Below are 21,107 nucleotides of genomic sequence, written 5' to 3' on the forward strand. Positions count from 1 at the left end.
CATCATTGAATCACTTTAATCAGTCTTTATGAATATTTTTACACCATTTCTGTCATGGCAGAATATTAGCAAACTGTCTTTGATGAGGCAATACAAGGTTACTGGGTTTTAAGTATAAACAACCAAAAAAATGTACAAGTCAACAAAACAGTAACAGTTTCTCTAATTCAAATAATAAAAAAAAAGGAAATCTACAATCACACACGCACACACAAAAACATTCAGTTCTTTCTGTCCAAATGTGCCTTAAATAACAGGCATATAAATGTCCAATTCTTCTGCAAATGATTTTTTTCCTCCAATCTGAGCTACAGATCAGAGCTCAGTTGTTGCCATGAGAGCCACTATAATCTTGTGCTGAAAGGTCTCCTGTATATGACTTTACTCGGAGGTAAAGATAAGACAGTCCAGCTCCTGTCTTGCTGTGTGTTCAGACTGAATGGTGTTTGACCGCTCGTGAACTGGTGACTTCAGTATCATGGCTGATTCATCTTGGCAGCTTCAGCTTTAATGAGAGAAATCAACTCTTGATTGATCAGGAACACAAAGCGAAGACCTGCAATCTGGATAAAACAAACACACGTGCTTTACTGACCAGCTTTTCATTCCTTCTAGAGAATCACTGTGCAAACAACTGCTGAGCATGTTATATGCAATACCATTATTACAATTAAGGGTAAGGGGCACAACATTCTGACATTTTATCATGCATAGTAAATTTTGGTCATTGTGACTTATTATAAAAACAATATGTAAAGACAAGTTTTCTATATTTTGATATAGAAAACAAAATAAACCAAAACTATAATAACCTTGGTAGCAACTGGTACCAGCACAACAGCTGTTTCCGTCACCCTGTTTTTATGCACATTTTGAAGTATCACATCAGAAACAAGTGATGAAAATGCCAAAATTTTGAAAAAAAAAAATCCCCATAATTCGCAAAAAAAAGTTCACACTCACTTGAGGTGTCCTTTGACTTGTGTGAAAAATTGTTAATGTGAATAATGGGAGATGGAAACGTACTTGCCAAATAAATTCCACGATGTGCATCAAAAAAAGGCATGTGACTTTGTGCGATCGGATGACGTAACTTGACTAACCTGACCTTGTTGCACAGCATCTAAAATGTTGTTTTGGTCATTCTGAAATACTTAAGCCAAAGTCTGTCATCAAAGTATTTCTGTATAATTGTCTCCCAGAACTGTCTTGCAGGCATCCACCTCCAAAAGCAATGACTGCATTTATTGGGTTTCATCTGCTCGCTCTGAGGCACAAGTAATTATATTCAATCAATCAATCAACATTTATTTATACAGCCCTTTACAACACTCAAGGTGAACCAAAGTGCTTTCCAATAAAAAGAGAGCAAGAAAAAAAAAAAAAATACAAGCCAACAACAAAAAAAAAATACTTAAAATACACAAAAATGTCACAACATCGCTAGATATTAAAAGCCAGTGTAAATAAATAAAAGTTTTAAGCTTAGCTTTAAGGCCCCGATAAACTTGAAACGAAATCGAAGCAGGAATTGATATGACGTCATTTCAAACAAAGTCAGGCCGAAACAAAGTTTGTTTTTGAGTTTGTTTCGGCAGCTCACCAAAGCGAACTTTCTGGGGGAGTTCGTTTTGGCTCCTAAACGCCTTTGAGCTACCATTGGTCCGTGGCGATTACGCAATCGGTGGGTGTGTTCTGGAGCTCCAGCTTCTTTGACGTGCAATTTTTTTTTCCCGGTTCGTTTCTCATTCAACAAAAGGTCAGGCAGGGGAACAACATCTCCAAGTCACTAGCAACATAAATACACTGTCAAATAGCTGAGCTGCCACAAGTATATCCGCACCTGTACGATCGCTTACGGAGAGACTTTAAAGATTCAGAGAAAGCATTTAATTCCTAGAAAGAAATTGCAACGAAGCTTGGTGTCGACGACGCAGAGAATCAGATGCAAGTTTTACAAAGCCATGAAAAGAATGAAACGAAAGAGTAAAGATATAAGGTAGCAAGTACCAAATATATGCGTTTCTAATAAATTTTACATCATACTGCTGCTGTTGTTCTTTCAATAAGCAAATTGAAAAGGTATACAATAAATGAAATGCCAAAAGAACATACAATAATAAACCTTGGTTTTTATCAAATTATGACAATACATAACATCTAAAAACGTGTAATAATTTATCAAGTTTAATAAAAGACCCATCATTGCATCGTTGTTGTGTTTAGGGCAGACGCGCAAGCGTCGTGACACATGTTTACATTAATCTACAGCCCGCCTCCAGCAGCGCTGGAGTATTCTGCACCAGCTGAAGGCAACTGAGGGACGTGAGACACCAACATAAAGTGCATTACAGTAATCTAATCTTGAACTGATAAAAGCATGAATAGCTTTCTCAAGGTCAGAGTGATTCAAAAAAGGTTTGACCTTGGACAAAAGATGTCAATCTGTTTGTCAAATTTCAGGCTACTATCAAAAGTCACACCGAGATTTCTGACAGTTAGTCTAAGCTTGGAAGTCAGCTGTTACAGACTCTCCAAATAAAATATATTCAAAGGAAATTTTGCTCTAACCATAATTTAATGTCATGAATGCAATTACCGATCCAGCTGCGTCAGCATTTTTTGCTCTCATAGGCAAATAAATTTGCAAATCATCAACATAGCAGTGAAAAGCTATATTATGCCTGGCTATAATGGACCCGAGGGGAAGCGGGTAAAGTGAAAATAAAACGGGTCTGAGAACAGAGCCTTGTGGCACCCTGCAAGAGAGAAAAGTGGTGGAAGAGGACACGTCCCCAATCACTACAGAAAAGGTTCTATTAATCAAATAGTGCAGTACCCCAAATGCCAACAACATGATTAAGGCGAGACAGAAGGACTTCATGGTCCACTGTATCAAAGGCTGCCGTGAGATCAAGTAGCACTAGAATAACAGGGCACTTAGCATCAACAAACCGAGCAATATCTTTCTGCACCTTTAACAGTGCAGATATTGCGATCTGAATCCAGACTGAAATTTGTCAAAAATAGAGTTATTTTCTAAAAAAAGAATGTAATTGTATTAAAAACAACTTTTTCTAAAACGTTTGAAAGAAAGGGCAGGTGGGAAACTGGTCTAAAATTAGACAAGACTGAGGGATCCAGATTTGTTTTTAAGAAGAGGCCTAACCACAGCATGTTTGAAAGCAACAGGGACAGATCCTGAGCTAAAATATATATTAATAAAAGCCAAAAGAAAAGGCCCTACAGTGGTAAAAACCTCTTTTAGCAGTTTGGTTGGAACAAGGTCCAAGGAGCAGTTTGTAATTTTCATATGTTGCACTACTTCATTAAGAAATGATAGTGAGACCGCTTCAAACTGTTCAAACACCACAGAATGTGCTGCAGCGACAGCTAAGTCAGTTCCAGAGCTCTCACTAGTGAGTTGTCTGACAGACTCCACTTTATTAATAAAAAAATTCTCACAAGTGGAGACTGAGGCATCAATCAGAGGACAGGTGCGTGGGTTCACAACAGAATTAATTGTGTTAAACATCACCCTGGGACAAAGCCCACTGTTGGTGATAATATCAGGCAAAAATGGACTTTGCCTCCTTCACAGCCCTCTGATAATCAGAAAGATGGCCCCTTAATATTTCCAGAGACATATAATTTGTCCTTCTTCCTGTCTACAATGTTGCCTAAGGGCACGGGTGGCATCATTTATCCAGGGATCTGCTCTTAGCTTAGAAGATCTGTGCTTATAAGGGGCAATAGAGTCCAAGATTCCAGAAAAAAAGTGGAGCAAAAAGATGAAAGAAGGTCATCAGGGCATGCAGGAGAGACAGATCCATGGAGGGCACAAAGTTTAGAGTCCATAAAAGTAACGCAGCAGTAAACTCTTCAGCTGTTGAGGAGGTGAGAACGCGGCGATAACACGGTGAAGCAGGAGACCTGCTGGCTGTTGATGGTGGGACTGGAAATTCAATAATAATTCAATAAAGTGATCTGAGATGGCAGTCTCAGATATTTCAGTAAGGGAGATAAGAGAGCCCATGAGAAATAATAAGGTCCAAAGTGTGTACAATAAGATGTGTGGGTCGATCCACTAACTGGAATAAATCAAAAGATGTCAGGAGTCGTTTAAAATCAGTGGCCAACTGATCAAACGGACAGAAAACATGGATGTTAAAATACCCACAAATCAGGAGTTGGTCAAATTTAGGGACAACATCAGCTAAAAACTCAGAAAACACTTGAAAACAATTCTTACTGTATTTAGGTGGACGGTAAACAACAGCACATAACACAGGGCATGTAAACTCAATTAAAAATAACTGTAGTTCAAAACAAGAATAATCATTTCTAGATAAAAGTCAGCATTTAAAATTGTCTTCGAAGACAGTAGCCACACCTCCTTCACGCCCAGACGCTCGCGGGGAGCTGAAAATCAGCAGAGGTGGGAGGAACTAGTGCCTGACTGACTTGGCAGCTGTCAAACACTTTCATGTGCATTAGTGTGTGCATTCTCTGTAAAAAAAACACCGTCACCGTGTCGCTAAGGCTGATTGATTCCAGAATTCCTGAAATGTCAAGATATCTCTGTTCTTGTGTTCATTTACTTCTTATTTCTAAGACACAAGTCTTGTTGAGCTGTCAAAAAATTCTAACTGTTTGCTGCAGTCCTTTTAAAAATGTAATGACTAAAATACTCATTGCTTAAAAAAAAAAAAAAAAAAGTCTGTTTGTCAACTGCTGGTATAAAGAACCTAAAGAAAGAGATGAACCTACAAAAACTAATCACCATCACTAAACCAGAAGCGAAAATATCAAATATTGCCAATATTTTTTGCTGGATCACATCATGCGCTGAACATTCTAATGTGTGATCATAAACATCAAATGGGTTCATATTCACAAGGAAAGCACTGATTGCTCCTATCTGCTGAGAGGTTTGCTATTGTAGCTCCGTGTAGCTTCGCTTTCTGCTGAATTTTACTATTACTCTCTGTTGTTTAAAGTGATGAATATTATCTATATATATATATAGAACTTAAAACTTAATTCCCTCCATATTTCTGATATTATCTATCAAACTAATCTGACTAATTTGATCGTTCGCATTTAATCTAAAACCGCGAGTGCAACACGTGTGCCATGTGTTAGAATTTGTTAGTCGTTCGCGTTTCCACTTGCATTTCTATTCGCGCCTATTATCGTTTTCTTTTTTCTCGCTCCTTTTCATTTCTCTCGCTCCGTTTGAACTCGCGAGTTCATCAAACAACAGTGGTAAGTAAATCATTCCTCTATCACGATGAGTAATGGCTGCTCTTTCTCTTGTTATTTGCACTTCATGTCACATGTATAGTTTATCTCTCTCTGTCGGCGATGAGGGATTCACATGTGATAAATGCAGGGAAATAGTTAGGCTGACAGAGAAGATTTTAGAATTAGAGACACACATCCAAACTGTAGTTGAGGACAGTAAGAATGTGAGGGCTGTAGATACTGCTTTGGATGCGACTAGCTCAGGGAGTCCTGTACATTTTTCGGTTCCGGTTGAGCCCGTGCAGCAGGGCAGCTTTACAATTACAGTAACAATTTAATTGATGTTCAACAAATAAAAAATGTTTACAATACAGAGAAACAATTGATAAAGCTTGGCTTACTGAATATCAGATCCCTTTCTACAAAAGCACTTTTTGTAAATGATCATAACCTAGATGTGCTCTGTTTGATAGAAACATGGCTAAAACCAGATGAATACATTACTTTAAATGAGTCTACCCCCCAAGATTACTGCAATAAAAATGAGCCATGTCCAAACGGTAAAGGGGGAGGTGTTGCTACAATTTACAGCAATTTTCTCAGTATTTCTCAGAGGGCAGGCTTGAAGTTAGGGATGTAACGGTATTAAAATTTCTAATCACGATTATAGTGACCAAAATTATCACGGTTATCAGTATTATCACGGTATTGTTAAAATGTGCTGGAGATGTTCAAAAAGTACCGACACATAAATCACTTCACCAAGTTTCATACTTAAAAATCAACAAACAGCAAATAAAATGACTTTTTGTTTGCATAATCACTAAAACAATAACATTACCAATGAGGTCTGGATTTTAAATGACAATTTGACTGACAACAGTTTAATAGCATGTTCAAATAAATAATGTAAATGTTCTAATAAAGCTTTGAAAAAGTTTCATATAAAGGTAAACCTCACATTTCAGCCTTTAAAGAAAAGAGTTAAGTCAAAATGATAATTGATTAATAAATTATTATATGTATTTTATCTGCGCCATAAATAATTCTATATAGCTTATCTGAATTGTTTAAATGTGTAGAATCCACATAAGTTTGTTTTTCATCAACCGGTTAAAATTTACAGCAGGTCATGCAAATTTGGTCCATTTTTTGGCCAGCCAGAAACTGCACACAAGCTGAATGTAAATAAGTGTCTGTAAATCCACTCACTGACAGCAGGTGGCGCTTTATACGGAAAAGCTGAATTACAGCTGATTCCCGTGAACTCCGCGAACACTTCCTTTAGGTATTACATGGAGCGAAGATGAAAACAAAATGCCATCAAATCGTTTCTGAAGACAGTCAGAACATTCAGAGGTACATTCATATAATTAATTCATTGATATATTCATTTGTATAATTCCCTCAGCACTCTTTTAAAACCTCCCAGCTTTTCCGCCCTGTTTTCACTCAGAACGAAACTACTGTGCGCACGTGAGACTGTTACTGAAAACTCTGCTTTATGCTGGACAGTATTTATTTATCGCTAGTTGTTCAAATCACGGTAATCGAATACGGTTTTAATGATAATTAAAATATGAAACGGTAATACTAACCGCGGGGAATTTTATCATGATTTATCGTCAAACCGGTAATCGTTACATCCCTACTTGAAGTATAACTCGTTTGAAGTTATGGTGCTGCGTATAACATTATCTAGAGAAACACGTGTTAGTGATAAATCCCCTGTGATGTTTGTACTGGCTACTGTATACAGGCCACCAGGGCACCACACAGACTTTATTAAAGAATTTGCTGATTTCTATCTGAGTTAGTACTGGCTGCAGATAAAGTCTTAATTGTTGGCGATTTTAATATCCATGTCGATAATGAAAAAGATGCATTAGGATCAGCATTCATAGACATTCTGAACTCTATTGGGGTTACAACACGTTTCATGACCTACTCATTGTCGAAATCATACTCTAGATTTAATATTGTCACATGGAATTGATGTTAGTGGGGTTGAAATTCTGCAGCAAAGCGATGATATCTCAGATCATTATCTAGTCTTGTGTAAACTCCATATAGCTAAAACTGTAAATTCTACTCCTTGTTACAAGTATGGTAGAACCATCACCTCTACCACAAAAGACTGCTTTGTTAGTAATCTTCCTGATTTATCTCAATTCCTCAGCATATCCAATAGCTCAGAACAACTTGATGTAACAGAAACTATGGACTCTCTCTTTTCTAGCACTTTAGATACAGTTGCTCCTTTACGCTTAAGGAAGATCAAAGAAAACAGTCCGACTCCGTGGTATAATGAGCACACTCGCACCTTAAAGAGAGCAGCCCGGAAAATGGAGCGCAGATGGAGGAAAACAAAACTAGATGGTATTTCGTATAGCTTGGCAGGAAAGTACCCTATCCTACATAAAAGCATTAAAAACTGCTAGATCTTATTACTAGATCTTATTGTCTCTTCTAGAAGAAAACAAACATAACCCCTGGTATTTATTCAATACAGTCACAAAATTAACGGAAGAAAAAGCATCAACAGGTGTTGGCATTTCCCAAAAGCACAGCAGTAATGACTTTATGAACTACTTTACTTCCAAGATCGATTCTATCAGAGATAAAATTGTAACCATGCAGCCGTCAGCTACAGTATCGCATCAGATAGTGCACTATAGATCCTCTGAGGAACAATTCCACTCATTCTCTACTAACCTAACTACATAATACTATTATTGTTAGAAATTGCAACAATATAAAAATAGAAATATAATAAATTTTAAATTTTAATTAAATCAATAGTTAAACAATAAATAAACAATAAAATTCTGTCCAGAGGAGAACTGGCCCCCCGACTGAGGCTGGTTTCTCCCAAGGTTTTTTTTCTCCATTCTGTCACAGAGGGAGTTTTGGTTCCTTGCCGCTGTCGCCTCTGGCTTGCTCAGTTGGGGACACTTGATTTCTAGCGATTATCGTCAATTTGATTTCACAGATACTATTTAAACTAAACTGAGCTAGACAATGACATCACTGAATTCAATAATGAAATGCTTTTAACTGAAAATTGAGTGTTTAATCTTGTTATTATACATTACTGACACTCTATCCTCCAATTTGATACTGTTAAGTGCTTTGACACAATTAATGTATTGTTAAAAGCACTATATAAATAAAGGTGACTTGACTAACTGAGATTTTTCAGTTACAGGTTTCAGAAATGAACACATGGGCAACATGAAATGAGGTGGCGGGTCGGATTTAGCCCGCAGGCCTCAAAGTTGCAAACATTTTGCTGTTGAAAAATCTGGATGTGAATCAGTTTCAAAATTATTCTAATGGCCTCCACAATAATAACTGAGCTTTAACTGAACCCCTTTACTTTTTTGGTGACTGATTATAACAGTAGCTGTATATAGAGGAGAATGTGACAGCAACTGTTCTCTGATATTTAGGAGTTGATACTATAAATATTCTAGAACTGTATACAAAAATGAATCAGGGGCAGTAAATAAATTCCACTATTCCTACCCCCTTTGACAAATTAATTTCCATGATTTTTCATGGAGAGAGTCATGACAGATTAAAAAACAAATTACAGAGATTTCACACAAAGAGCAGTTATAGCTGACAAAATATTTTACAGTGGGCATAACATAAAACAAATACATATCACATTCACTGGTAATGAAATGCCAATTAAAAGTATTATATTTTTAGTCAAAATGAGAAATGCCTTGCTTAAAACTTGTGTGTGGATATAATTTCATTTCAATGCTTATATTTTTTTGGAAGAACAATTTATGTACTTTTCATGCAATTAAGGGTCTTGAAAAAAAAATCATAAAAAGGTTGTAAATTTCATAAATATTATATACTGATAAGATGTAGACATACAAAAGTCATTTATTTATATACTATATACAAAATATGCGGTGTAAATGTGGTAAATCATTCTTTTTTGACAGTCATTTTTCCAAACGGTGATCTTGTGACCCATACCTCCATCACAGAGTTGTTGTTGAGTTTCCACTTGTTTCCAGACAAAACTGGTCGTCCATCAATGTAAATGGGTCTTCGGCCTTCATTAGCGATGAAGAAATCTCCATTATTTTTCAGTTTAATGATCCCTGGAGTTAGAAAACAAACATTAGTTCATTACTTTAAATGTTAAAATGTTACTTTAATGTTTAAATTAAAATCCATAGAGCTGCAGTGTTGCATCAGTCATGCATCTTACTAGTGGCCCAGTAACAACTAGTTAGCTTGTACAACTAAAAAAATACATTCTGATTAATTGCAGGTGGGTCACAAGTGTATAAGACCAATCATTAATCAATAACCATTAATCAATAATCATTAAATCAATCAAAATGCGGACACTTGGTTCACTAGAACAAGACAATATTTTAATACTATTTTTAAGAAATTTTCAATGACAAAATATTTGTCTTTTAATCACAAAAAGCAAAATGCGGAGCTCTACGAAACAATATAGTTGTATTTTGAAGTATTTAAACTAATTTATAGCCGTAACTAACAATTATTTTGACAATTGAGTAATCTGATATTTTTAAGTAATAAAAATAGGCCTAAGTGAAAAACAGGCTTTATATTGACTACATTTATATATAATAAGGGTCATTCTTCATTTGTGGTGGCAAGTGGTGTGTCCCTCTACTTTACAACAGTTCAAATAAACTTTAAATACCAATAAATGTTTGCATGTTTGTATTCTGTAGGGTAAACAATTTATGCACTGTTAAGTTAAAAAAAATTTTTAAATACATATTTAATTGCGTTTTAGAGATTGCATTTGTAACAAAATATGGATGTTCCCGCCATACCTTAGAGATGTATCATGGAATGTAATTGCAACAATATAACATTTTTAACACAAATAAAGTGTTAATATAGATTTTATTTAACATGTACAATTTTATTAAATTGTTTAAAGAATACATATTTTGTTATATATATATATATATATATAAGAAAAAAATTGTCTCCCCCAAATTCATGTCTGTGGTGTTACAACAATGGATTTTGCCCCTTTAAAAAAAGGGAGAATTCTATTTGGAACAACACTGTTAAAATACAAAGCAATATGCCTATACTACATAATATGAACATAACCAACTAAAGTAAGTATTATAAGTTTATAACAAACACCTGCAGAGGGCACCAGGTGATGTTTCACTTTGCAGCGTGATTCAATGACGTTTAAATCCATATAATTGAAATATTTGGTCACATGCAAACTCAGAGCGAGGGTTTAAACTTTTATTTTGAAATCTCGATGTACAACAAATCGCATATAGAAATATGCTGATGTATTCTCCTGTGCTTGCATGGGCTTCTAAAAGATTTACTTTATAAATCTAGTGAGTTTTCGCAGATGAACGAATTCAGGTAGAGTGTGTGGACCGAGCTGCTGAGATGGAGATATGCTCCAAGCTTGTAAACGATAACAATGTAACAAAGCGCGTGAGACTTTATATGCATTCCCAAATGAAACCCAAACAAACAGCATATGCAATAAAAAAAACCCGAACAATATAATGCAAGCACCATCAAAGTGGATTACACAATCTCAACTTCTCAAGGATTGAGCTGATCCTCACATCTCTATTGTAAATAGAAACCTTTGACGTAACGGCAGTAAAAACAAACGGGATGCTGTTACCGATAGCCAGCGGCAATGTGACACTTGAATGGTAGAAGAAAGTGCACTGTTTAACGGGTGCTGAAGATAACTCAAAATCAGTAAATCACATAACGCCTTCCCTTTTAAAAGGTAAACAAGGGTTATGCTGTAATAAAATTTAGTGATGCAAAGCTAAACTTAGCATCAAGGAGCAGGACTGATCACACAGCACCATGCGCAACATGAATGTTCAACCATCTGACCTTGCTTTCTGGAGATCTTCCATGCAGGTCCCTCCAAAGACAGATCTACATCTATCTGCTTGTCTTTAGTAGCACGTCCCAGTGTGATCTGAAACGGTTCAAAAGAGTTTGTTATATCAGTCAACTCTTCCTTTAAAACAATTCTGCCTCATATTGTATTAAACAACTAAATATTAAAGCAAGTAAGTGCCTTTATTTTTTTTTTAAATAGCACAAACACATTTCAAGTGAAGCATTTCATAAAAAAAGTCTGCTGGTTATTAAAACAACAGACAGATCACGGTTTGGTTCTGAGAAAAGCTTGTACAGCAGAAGCAGAAGATATTTTGGTAGCACTTTATTTTACAGTCCTGATCTGCATTTTCAAACAACTTACTTTATTATATTAAATCACAATACCTGGGTTATAACTAGATACTAAACCAGAACCCATGTTGAGTGCAATTCTATCATGCAGTACTTTCTTGGGTAAGTACACTGTAAGTGCACAAACTGTAAAATGAAGTGCAGCCAATATTTTGTTCTCTAATACAGCGACTTTCAGACATTTTACAATTGCAATTTTATGTAGTGTAAAAATATGTTTTGGGGTCACTGTGTATATGTGGTTTGTCCTTTTCCCCAAAAGATAAAAAAAAATGTAGGACTACAACTTCTTTAAACATTTGGCATGCATTGGTAATGGTTTTCATAACATTTCCCAAGCCAGTGTATTTATGGTTTGAGTACATTCAGTGAGGGACTCCACCATTAGACTGCCAGATCCAGCTCCCATGCATGCATGACATTAAATGCTCACTGACCTCTCTAGATCTCATCAGATATCTGACCATTCGTCCACGTAAAGCTGCCAGAGTCTGATTATCAAAGTCTGGTGAATTCATGCCTGAAATAATCACACAATCAGACAAAGCAATCAGTCAAAACACAAACAGTCACACAATCAGACAAAGCAATCACATCCTTCTGATAACTACACAAAAAGCCAGTGGAATAAATCTGACCTGTGATGCTGTCCACCAAAACCTGCCAGCGAGGAAGTTCCTGCTCGAGCTGTCTGATCTCACGCTTCTGGTGTCTATCTGCAATCATCAGCTCTACAAGAAATGCAATAACATTTCATAGACAGACACAAGAAAATGTACTGAAACATATTTAAGCACGTTTAAAACAACAAGATGCTGTATGAAATAACTCACCGTGCTCTAAGACTTCATCTCTGCTGTCCCTGATAAACAGAATATATGATCAGAACTAGACAGTCATACATAATTGTCACAGAAGGTTGCAAGGGGGCTAATGACACATTATGAAGCAGAATATTGAGTTCTGCAGGGATGACATTTTTTGTAGGCCTGTAACCTGAAAACGTACTCGGTTACTATCGTAACCTCGGTTCCCTGAGATACGGAACGAGTACCGCGTCTTGCTAAATACGCTATGGGAAAAAGCCTTTTTTCTCCTTTACTGAAGCCTTATTCAATCACGCAGTGAAACTGCACGATCATTGGTTCGTGCAGTGTGTTAAAAACGAACCAATGTGTCGGCAGCGGAGCTGCACGAGCCTATGGCGACGGAGCCCGCCAGATCCCGCCAGAATGGGCGGGGTTATCTGGCTATATAATCGGCCGTCTCGCCATAGGATCCTCAGGTTTACTTCGACTGAAGCGACGACTGAGTGGTGCAGCTACCTGGCATGGCAAAGTACGCAGTACTCGTTCCGTATCTCAGGGAACCGAGGTTACGATAGTAACAGAGTACGTTCCCTATCGATACTCCACTCGTACTGCGTCTTGCTAAAGACGCTATGGGAACACAATTCAATCACGCCGTGCTATGGTAGAGGAACGACTGTGTAAAATAGCTCCATAAGCATTCCATGCTCAGAGGGAAGTATAATAGTATACTCGGGGCTAAAGCGAGCTGAGCTCGGCCCGGGTCATTCCATGTATTCCTCGCATACTCAGCACTTTCAGGGCTGAGATATGTAAGGAACCCATCAGAGAGCTTGAGTGCCCGTGCAGTCAAGAGTTCTCCATTAGGGTTGTTCCCACAACGTAAGTCATACTCATCTAAGCAGATAGAACCCTGGCCTGCAAGGCCAGTACATCCAGCTTATAAAACCTTGCAAATGTGGACAGCGAGGCCCAGCCGGCCGCCGCACAAATGTCTGTAATGGACACACCGCTAGACCAGGCCCATGACGAGGCAATGCCTCTAGTCGAATGGGCTCGTACTCCAATGGGGCATTGAAGGCCCAAGGAAGAGTAAGCCAGCGTAACGGCATGCACTATCCACTTAGAGAGTCTCTTCTTCGTGACCGGAAGCCCTTTGGCGCGGTTACCGAAGCTAACAAAGAGCTGTTCCGTGTGCCTGAAGGAGGCGGAACGCTCAAAGTAGATCCGTAGGGCTCTAACAGGGCATAACAAAATTAACTCCCGGCCCTCCTCGGAGGGAGGAAGTGCGGAGAGTGTGATGACCTGAGCTCTGAACGGAGTGGAAAGTACCTTAGGTACGTATCCATGCCTTGGTTTTAGGACGACCTTGGAGTCGTTTGGCCCAAATTCCAGGCAGGCAGGGCTCACAGAGAGCGCCTGCAGGTCTCCTACTCGCTTGACTGACGCTAGTGCTAGTAGCAGAGCAGTCTTCAGCGACAGTGACCGAAGGATCGTGGACTGGAGCGGCTCAAAAGCAGCACAGTGGGTAAGTCCCACGTAGGGACAGTAAGGGGCCGAGGCAAATTCAGCCTCTTGGCATACCCTTAGAAAGCGGACGACAACATTGTCCCTGCCCACTGATTGCCCCGCGATAGGGGCGTGAAAGGCCGCTATAGCCGATACGAACACCCTGAGTGTGGAGAGCGTCCTTTATGCAGCAGTTCCTGCAGGAAGGACAGAATCACTGCCAACTAAGATGTAGGGGGGTCCTCACCGCGGTTTAGACACCATTCGGAGAAAACCGCCCATTTAAGGGCATAGAGGCGTCTCGTAGACAGGGCTCTAGCCTCAGAAATGGTATTTAGCACTCGGGAGGCTGGTAGGCTCCCGTTGAGCGGCCAGAGGTGAAGCGCCCACAATTCGGGACGAGGGTGCCACAATAAACCGTTCGCCTGAGAGAGGAGGTCTCGTCTCAGGGGCACGGGCCAGGGGGCTGCGGTTAGCAGCTGGGTCAGCTCTGACATCCAAGGCTGGTTCTCCCACAGGGGGGCCACCAACAAGACCTTGTGTCGTTGTTCCCTGATTCGCCTGATGAATCAGAGCGATCGGAGGGAATGCATATAGGAGGAGGTTGGGCCAGTCGTGGGCCAACGCGTCCTTGACCTTCGAATAATAGGCTGGGCAGTGAGAGTTGTCTTTGGAGGCGAAAAGGTCTACTTCGGCCTTGCCAAAGATTCTTCAGATCATTCGAACCAGTCTGCGGATGGAGCATCCACTCTTCTGAGGGGACGTTGCTCCGTGATAACATATCCGCTCCTCGGTTCAATCTGCCTGGCAAATGTACTGCTCTCAGCGAGCGCAAGTTGAGCTGAGCCCACTCCAGAAGTAGCTCCATAAGGAAGAGGCGCTTCGAGGAGAGACCTCCCTGGTGATTTACGTAGGACACCACTGACATGTTGTCTGAGCGGATCAGCACATGTCGTCCCTTTAGCTCTGGCAGGAAAAACTGGCAGGCTCAACACACTGCTAGCATTTCTAAGCAGTTGATGTGGAGGTTCTGCTCCTCGTTCGACCAAAGGCCAAAGGTCGGTTTGCCTTCGCACAGCGCCCCCCAAACCATGTTAGAAGTGTCTGTCGTGACAACTTTCCTGCTGCAGACCATCCCTATGGTCACACCCTTTCTGAACCATCGTGGGTTCTTCCAGGGGGCCAGGGCTGTTACACAGGCCTGGCTCACCCTGATATGTAGGCGACCGTGTCGCCATGCGTGGGGCGGAAGCCGTGGTTTCAACCAGCGCTGAAGGGGCCGCATGCGAAGCAGGCCCAACTGTAGCACCGGCGATGCTGCGGCCATGAGGCCCAGCATCCTCTGAAACGCTTTAACGGGGCGAGCGGTGCTGCTCTGGAAGGAGGCTGCGAGCTTTTGAATGGCCAGAGCGCGTTCCTGCGCTAGCACAGCTCTCATCTGAGCTGAGTCCAAAACTGTTCCCACAAACGACACCCGTCGGCTGGGAAACAGCGCGCTCTTGGCAAAATTGACCCTGAGCCCCAGGCATTCTAGGTGGCTGAGGAGGAGGGCTCTGTGTGAGAGTAGTTGTACCTCTGACTGGGCCAGAATGAGCCAGTCGTCGAGGTAATTGAGAATGCTTTTTCCCATCTGCCTGAGAGGGGAAAGAGCCGCTTCCATGCACTTCGTAAAAGTGCGTGGGGCCAGGGACAGTCCAAAGGGAAGGACCGTTTACTGATAAGCCACTCCCTCTCAAGAATCTCAACAATCGTCTGTGATGGGGGGCTATCTGGACGTGAAAGTATACGTCTTTCAGGTCCAGGGACCAGAACCAGTCCTCGGAGCGAATTTGCGAGAGGATCTGCTTCAGTGTGATCATCCTGAACGACCTTCTCATGAGGGCGCGATTCAGGCGTCTGAAATAGAGGATGGGCCGGAGGCCGCCATCCTTCTTGGGAACGAGGAAGTAACGGCTGTAAAAGCCTGATTCGCTCTGGGCTGGAGGAACCATTTCTATGGCTCCTTTTTCCAACAGCGTCATCATTTCTGAACGTAGAACGTGAGCGTTCTCGCCGTCTACAGAAGTGGAGACCACGCCACTGAAGCGTGGGGGTCTGCGAGCGAATTGGAGTGAGTAACCTCGTTCTATTATCCGTATAACCCATTCTGACACTCCATTCCTCCAGGCCTTGGCCCGCGTGGCAAGGGGCTGGATAAACTTGAGCGATCGACTGCACGGAGGCAGGGAGCTTGTGAGAGGAGGAAGAGGAAACCCATAGCCTTGTTCTATTATCCTTATATCCCACTCTGACACGGATGGCCTGCCAGGCCTCGGCCCGTGTGGTCAGGGGTTGAATTTGTTTCGAGTGGCAGGCCGCCTAGCGGGGAACGGAAGCTTGTGATAAGAGGGAGAGGAATGTGCTCTCTTTTAAAATATTTGTGTTTTATTTCCTTGCTATAACAGCGATCAGTTGTGTGGTCGCTTTTTGAAAGGGCCCAGTGTTCACAACAGTATTACCACAAACTCATTGCCATTAGAAGAGGGGTATTAATTACCATTGTGTAAACACACCAGCAGATCAAAAATGCAGCGCGCATCCTCTCAGATCCGCTCGTAGTGGACGAGGGGAAGGGGCCATCTTCACTAAAGAAAGGGACCGTGAGCACGGCAGGGACAGACTGACGCTTTCATAATGAAAGTAGCGCTGGCAGATCAAAGAGCTGCAAGAGGCGCTAATCCTTAGTGTAAACACACTGGCAGATCAAAGACTATGCAGAGTGAAAAACGTGGGGCTATGCCAGCGCGAAAAATCACTCAAGCCTGAACGCCCAGTCCCGCGATTTTACCGTCTTTTTCTCCGAGGTGACTGGGAGAAAAGAAACGTGAGAGGGAGGGGGGGGGGCGCCCAGCGCAGCATTTTACAATGCGCGCAGAAGGATTGAGCCACTCAATGTAATGAGAGGCGCTAATCCACATGCGCTGGCAGATCAAGCCTGGCCAAATTCCCTCTACTGGCCCTTGTCTATCATGGCCTCCTAATAATCCCCATCTACTTGATTGGCTCTATGACTCTCTCTCCTCTCCACCTGTAGCTGGTGTGTGGTGAGCGCACTGGCGCCGTTGTCCTGTGGCTGCCGTCGCATCATCCAAGTGGATGCTGCACACTGGTGGTGGTTGAGGAGAGACCCCCCCACATGATTGTAAAGCGCTTTGGGTGTACAGCAATACACAATAAAAGCGCTATATAAATGCATCATTCATTCATTCATCAAGCGCTGTATGCAGAGTGAAACACACGGGGCTATGCCGGCGCGAAAAATCACTCAAACCTGATTGCTCAGCCTCGCGAGCTGCTGTTCCTGTCTCCGAGGTGACTGGGAGAAGAGAAGCGGGGGAGGCGGGGCCTGCTACATAGAGGACCGCGAGCAAATCAGGGCAAAGCCCGGCTTTCGGTGAAAGCAGGCTGCCTGTGTGAGCGCAGTCTCAATGACGCACACACATAGCTTTCCACTCCGGTCTGCCAAAGAGAATAGAGCCGCTCAATGAAGGAGGAGCTCTGATTCTCACGTGTGAACACCGGCGGATCAGAGCGCTGCAGGAAGCTCCGTGGCTCTGATGTTTCATTCTCCGAGCTTTGCTGAGAGAGGAGAAACGGGAGAGCGGAGCTGCCTCCACAGAGGCGGACAGCGAGCGGGAAGAGCGAGACTCATACTCGAACGAGCATTCCGTCTCGGTAAGCGCGCATTCAGTGCGTGGGCGAGACCCAGACAGACGGCGCACGCTCACTGCTCTTCTGCATCGTGCAGGATTCCCTGCACGAGCCATACTCGCTGTTGCGGCATTTGCAACAACGCCGAGAAATATAAATTTTTATAGCACTCGAGTATGAGTCTCGCTCTTCCCGCTCGCTGTCCGCGCTTGATGATGGCGGCAGCGAACAGACCGGGGCTTCTGCGGGGTTGGAGCGTGGTGAAAGCGGCATCTCAGCTGGCAGGAGGTCTCTGGCTCAGCTGCGAGGCGTGTCAACGGCGGGGCGGCTTCTTGGGATCAGCGAAGGCGAGATGTCGTCTCTGAAGGAGAAGAAATCGGAGGATCCTATGGCGAGATGGCCGATTATATAGCCAGATAACCCCGCCCATTCTGGCGGGATCTGGCGGGCTCCGTCGCCATAGGCTCGTGCAGCTCCGCTGCCGACACATTGGTTCGTTTTTAACACACTGCACGAACCAATGATCGTGCAGTTTCACTGCGTGATTGAATAAGGCTTCAGTAAAGGAGAAAAAAGGCTTTTTCCCATAGCGTCTTTAGCAAGACGCAGTACGAGTGGAGTATCGATAGGGAACAATATTTTGACGCTTCTTGTTCCATCATCCTGAAGTCAGTGTTTTTTTTTCTGATGAACAAAATGTGTAAGAATCATAGTTGAGTTGAGAATACACCGCGAATATGCATACGTGACCCTGGACCACAAAACTTTTTCAAAATTGAGATTTATACATCATCTGAAAGCTGAATAAATAAGATGTATGGTTTATCAGGATAGGACAATTTCTGACCAAGATTCATCTATTTGAAAATCTGGAATCTGAGGGTGCAAATAAAATCAAAATATTGAGAAAATCGCATTTAAAGCGGCCTAAATGAAGTCCTTAGCCATGCATATTACTAATCAAAAATTAAGTTCTGATGTATTTACGGTAGGAAATTTACAAAATATCTTCATGGGACATAATCTTTATTTAATATCCTAATGATTTTTGGCATAAAAGAAAAATCGATAATTTTGACCCATACAATGTATGTTGGCTATTGCTACAAAATATACCCGTGTTACTTAAGACTGTGTTGCGGTCGGTGGCTTGAACAGTGTCTTATTTACCTTTTTTGTTGCCCTTCCCTTGTTTTTCTTGGCGTCGAGTTTACTCTATGAGCGTGTATGTGCGTGCTCTCTTTCTCGTAGGTGGACGCACCTGTTCGTTGTCGAGAGTGATTGACTGAAAGGAGTTAAAAGACTCCAACGAGGAGGAGAAAATGAGATATGACAGCTTCTTGTGGGCCGGCCAGCAAACAGCATCTTTGAGTTTTATTGTGTGTTTTGTTTTGTTTTGCCTTTCTTGTTAGTTGTTGTCCATTCTGTTAAATTGTTACTTGGTCCCAATTGTTATATGCTGAGTGAGTGAATAAATAGTCTTGAACAGTTACATCGTACTCATTCTTGTTTATGTTACATAATCTCTCCCTTTTTGAACCTTTTAATGAGAGGTTGTAACAGACTGGTTTTGTGGTCCAGGGTCACATATATGCATGAAAAGAAGCTTTCTCACAATAAACAGTTTTCTAATGTGCATGTACACATTTAGTGAGTGGCATTTCGAACAGTGAGCTGCAGCATGACTAAAAATATTCAACTTGAATTCAGTTCTAACTCTAGCACTCTCTATTCTAATTTTATTTTATCTATGTCTTTTTATAAAAAAAAAAAAAAAAAAATTATAATAATAGTATTTATCTGTACTGCGTTAGGCTAACTGAGACTTGTAATAGCACTTGCACGTTGTTGCTCTTTTGTTGGTTTTGATTGCTTCTTATGTCCTCATTTGTAAGTCGCTTTGGATAAAGTGATACATAGGTTACATTATAGTACAAATGCTAAACTTAACAGAATTTACCCTTCAGTTTCCCCTCATTTTCAATATTGTAGCTGCCTAGGATCATGAACGGTTTTGTATTAGGTGATTATATTTATTGTATCTGGAGTGTGTTCGGGTATGTGTATTTTTTGGTTGTTCTGTTCGTGGTATATATTATGTGAGATTTCAGTTTGATCTGCTTTTTTTGTTGTTGTATAAAAACTGATATAAAAAAAAATGTGTTATTGTGAAGTAATATTTGTCAATTAACTTATAACACAAGTAAAAAAACGGTTTACTTACTTGAGTTTGGCATCATCGACCACCTGCTCCGCATCAGAGAAGTTCAGCACTTGCTCTCCTTTAGGCAGAGGTTGAACTAGAAACACATCGGAAGAGTTGTGTAAATGATAATGATCACCGCATGCAGGAACACCAGACTGAACTGATACACGAGAGCATCTCACCGCTCTGATCCTCCAGCAGATAGTACTGCTTGAGCAGCTGCCAATGGACCATCAGATTCTTAGCAGTGCGTGATGGGTAAAACACATTCGGGTGCTTGTTGAGCAAATCTTGAAACACCTCCAGCTTAGGCTGACTGCTCTACTCACAAACATGAAGCAAGGATCAACTGAACAGCGGTGACATTTAAAACAACAACAGCAACAATAAAATCTAGAAAGCATTCACTCTAATACGTCATCAAAATGCTGATCTCTTTCAAGAATGAATGTCTCACTGAGGTGATCTTAGCGAGCAGGGCTTCCTCTGTCTGACTAAAGAGAGCTTTACTCTGAATAGCAGCGATAGCCTCTGGATGCAGCTGTCTCATGGCCTGCCACGCCAGCCTGAGGAACAGACAAAACCCTTCGAAAATGTACTTTCAGATCGTATGTTCAGGTAATAGTAAAACAACTCAACTAAAAACTAAAATTCTGTCATTTTTTACTAACCCTCATGTCATTTCAAACCCTTCCAGAGAAGAAAATCTGAGGAGCTTTTCATTTAAACATGAATCGATTTAAAAGCATCAATACACACAGACTTACATTTCAGATATCAACTTCTCCTTGGTTTTGTTCTAGAATCCTATTATAATAAAACAAATTCACAAAACATGATTAAGAAAAAAAACTAACTAAGAGTTTGAGGTTCATGGAATTCATTTTATTAGATTAATATTTTCTAAGACTTGTTTAAATAATTGCTCATTTGCAGACTGTATGAGAGTAATTGAAAATTGTACATGATCAATTATTCAAGCGTTTGCTTTTTTAGAATTAGGTAGAACCGTTCAAGAGAGGAAACTAATTAAGAGGTAGATAGTTGCCTTGGGGCTTCTCGGCATCAAAATAATATTCTCCTTTTCCAACACTACCTGACCAAACCAAAGTATTGGTGGATACAGTCATTAAAGGGGTCATATGACGTTGCAAAAAATAACATTATTTTGTGTATTTTGTGTAATGCAATGTGTTTATGAGGTTTAAGGTTAAAAAAACACATTATTTTCCACATACTGTACATTATTGTTGCTCCTCTATGCCCCGCCTTTCTGAAACACGCCGATTTTTACAAATCTCATCATTCTGAGAAGCGAGGCATGCTCTGATTGGCCAGCTATCCAGTGCGTTGTGATTGGCCGAATACCTCAA

General features: G+C 40.9%; 1 protein-coding gene across 1 annotated transcript in view; it reads right to left on the bottom strand.

Moving 5' to 3' along the window:
• The window catches only part of LOC306856904 (microspherule protein 1-like), a 26,121-nt gene continuing 5,014 nt past the window's right edge, over positions 1 to 21,107 (bottom strand). The window contains exons 7-15 of the mRNA XM_079396447.1: positions 20,192 to 20,300; positions 19,917 to 20,055; positions 19,753 to 19,828; positions 12,354 to 12,382; positions 12,159 to 12,251; positions 11,958 to 12,040; positions 11,155 to 11,242; positions 9,247 to 9,374; positions 1 to 563 (exon numbers count right to left, since the gene is read on the bottom strand). Coding sequence (XP_079252573.1) covers positions 477 to 563; positions 9,247 to 9,374; positions 11,155 to 11,242; positions 11,958 to 12,040; positions 12,159 to 12,251; positions 12,354 to 12,382; positions 19,753 to 19,828; positions 19,917 to 20,055; positions 20,192 to 20,300 — 832 coding nt within the window. The 3' untranslated portion in view covers positions 1 to 476. The remainder of the gene's footprint in view (positions 564 to 9,246; positions 9,375 to 11,154; positions 11,243 to 11,957; positions 12,041 to 12,158; positions 12,252 to 12,353; positions 12,383 to 19,752; positions 19,829 to 19,916; positions 20,056 to 20,191; positions 20,301 to 21,107) is intronic.

This window comes from Barbus barbus (genome assembly GCF_936440315.1).
Source record: "Barbus barbus genome assembly, chromosome: 37".
Taxonomy (NCBI): Eukaryota; Metazoa; Chordata; class Actinopteri; order Cypriniformes; family Cyprinidae; genus Barbus; species Barbus barbus.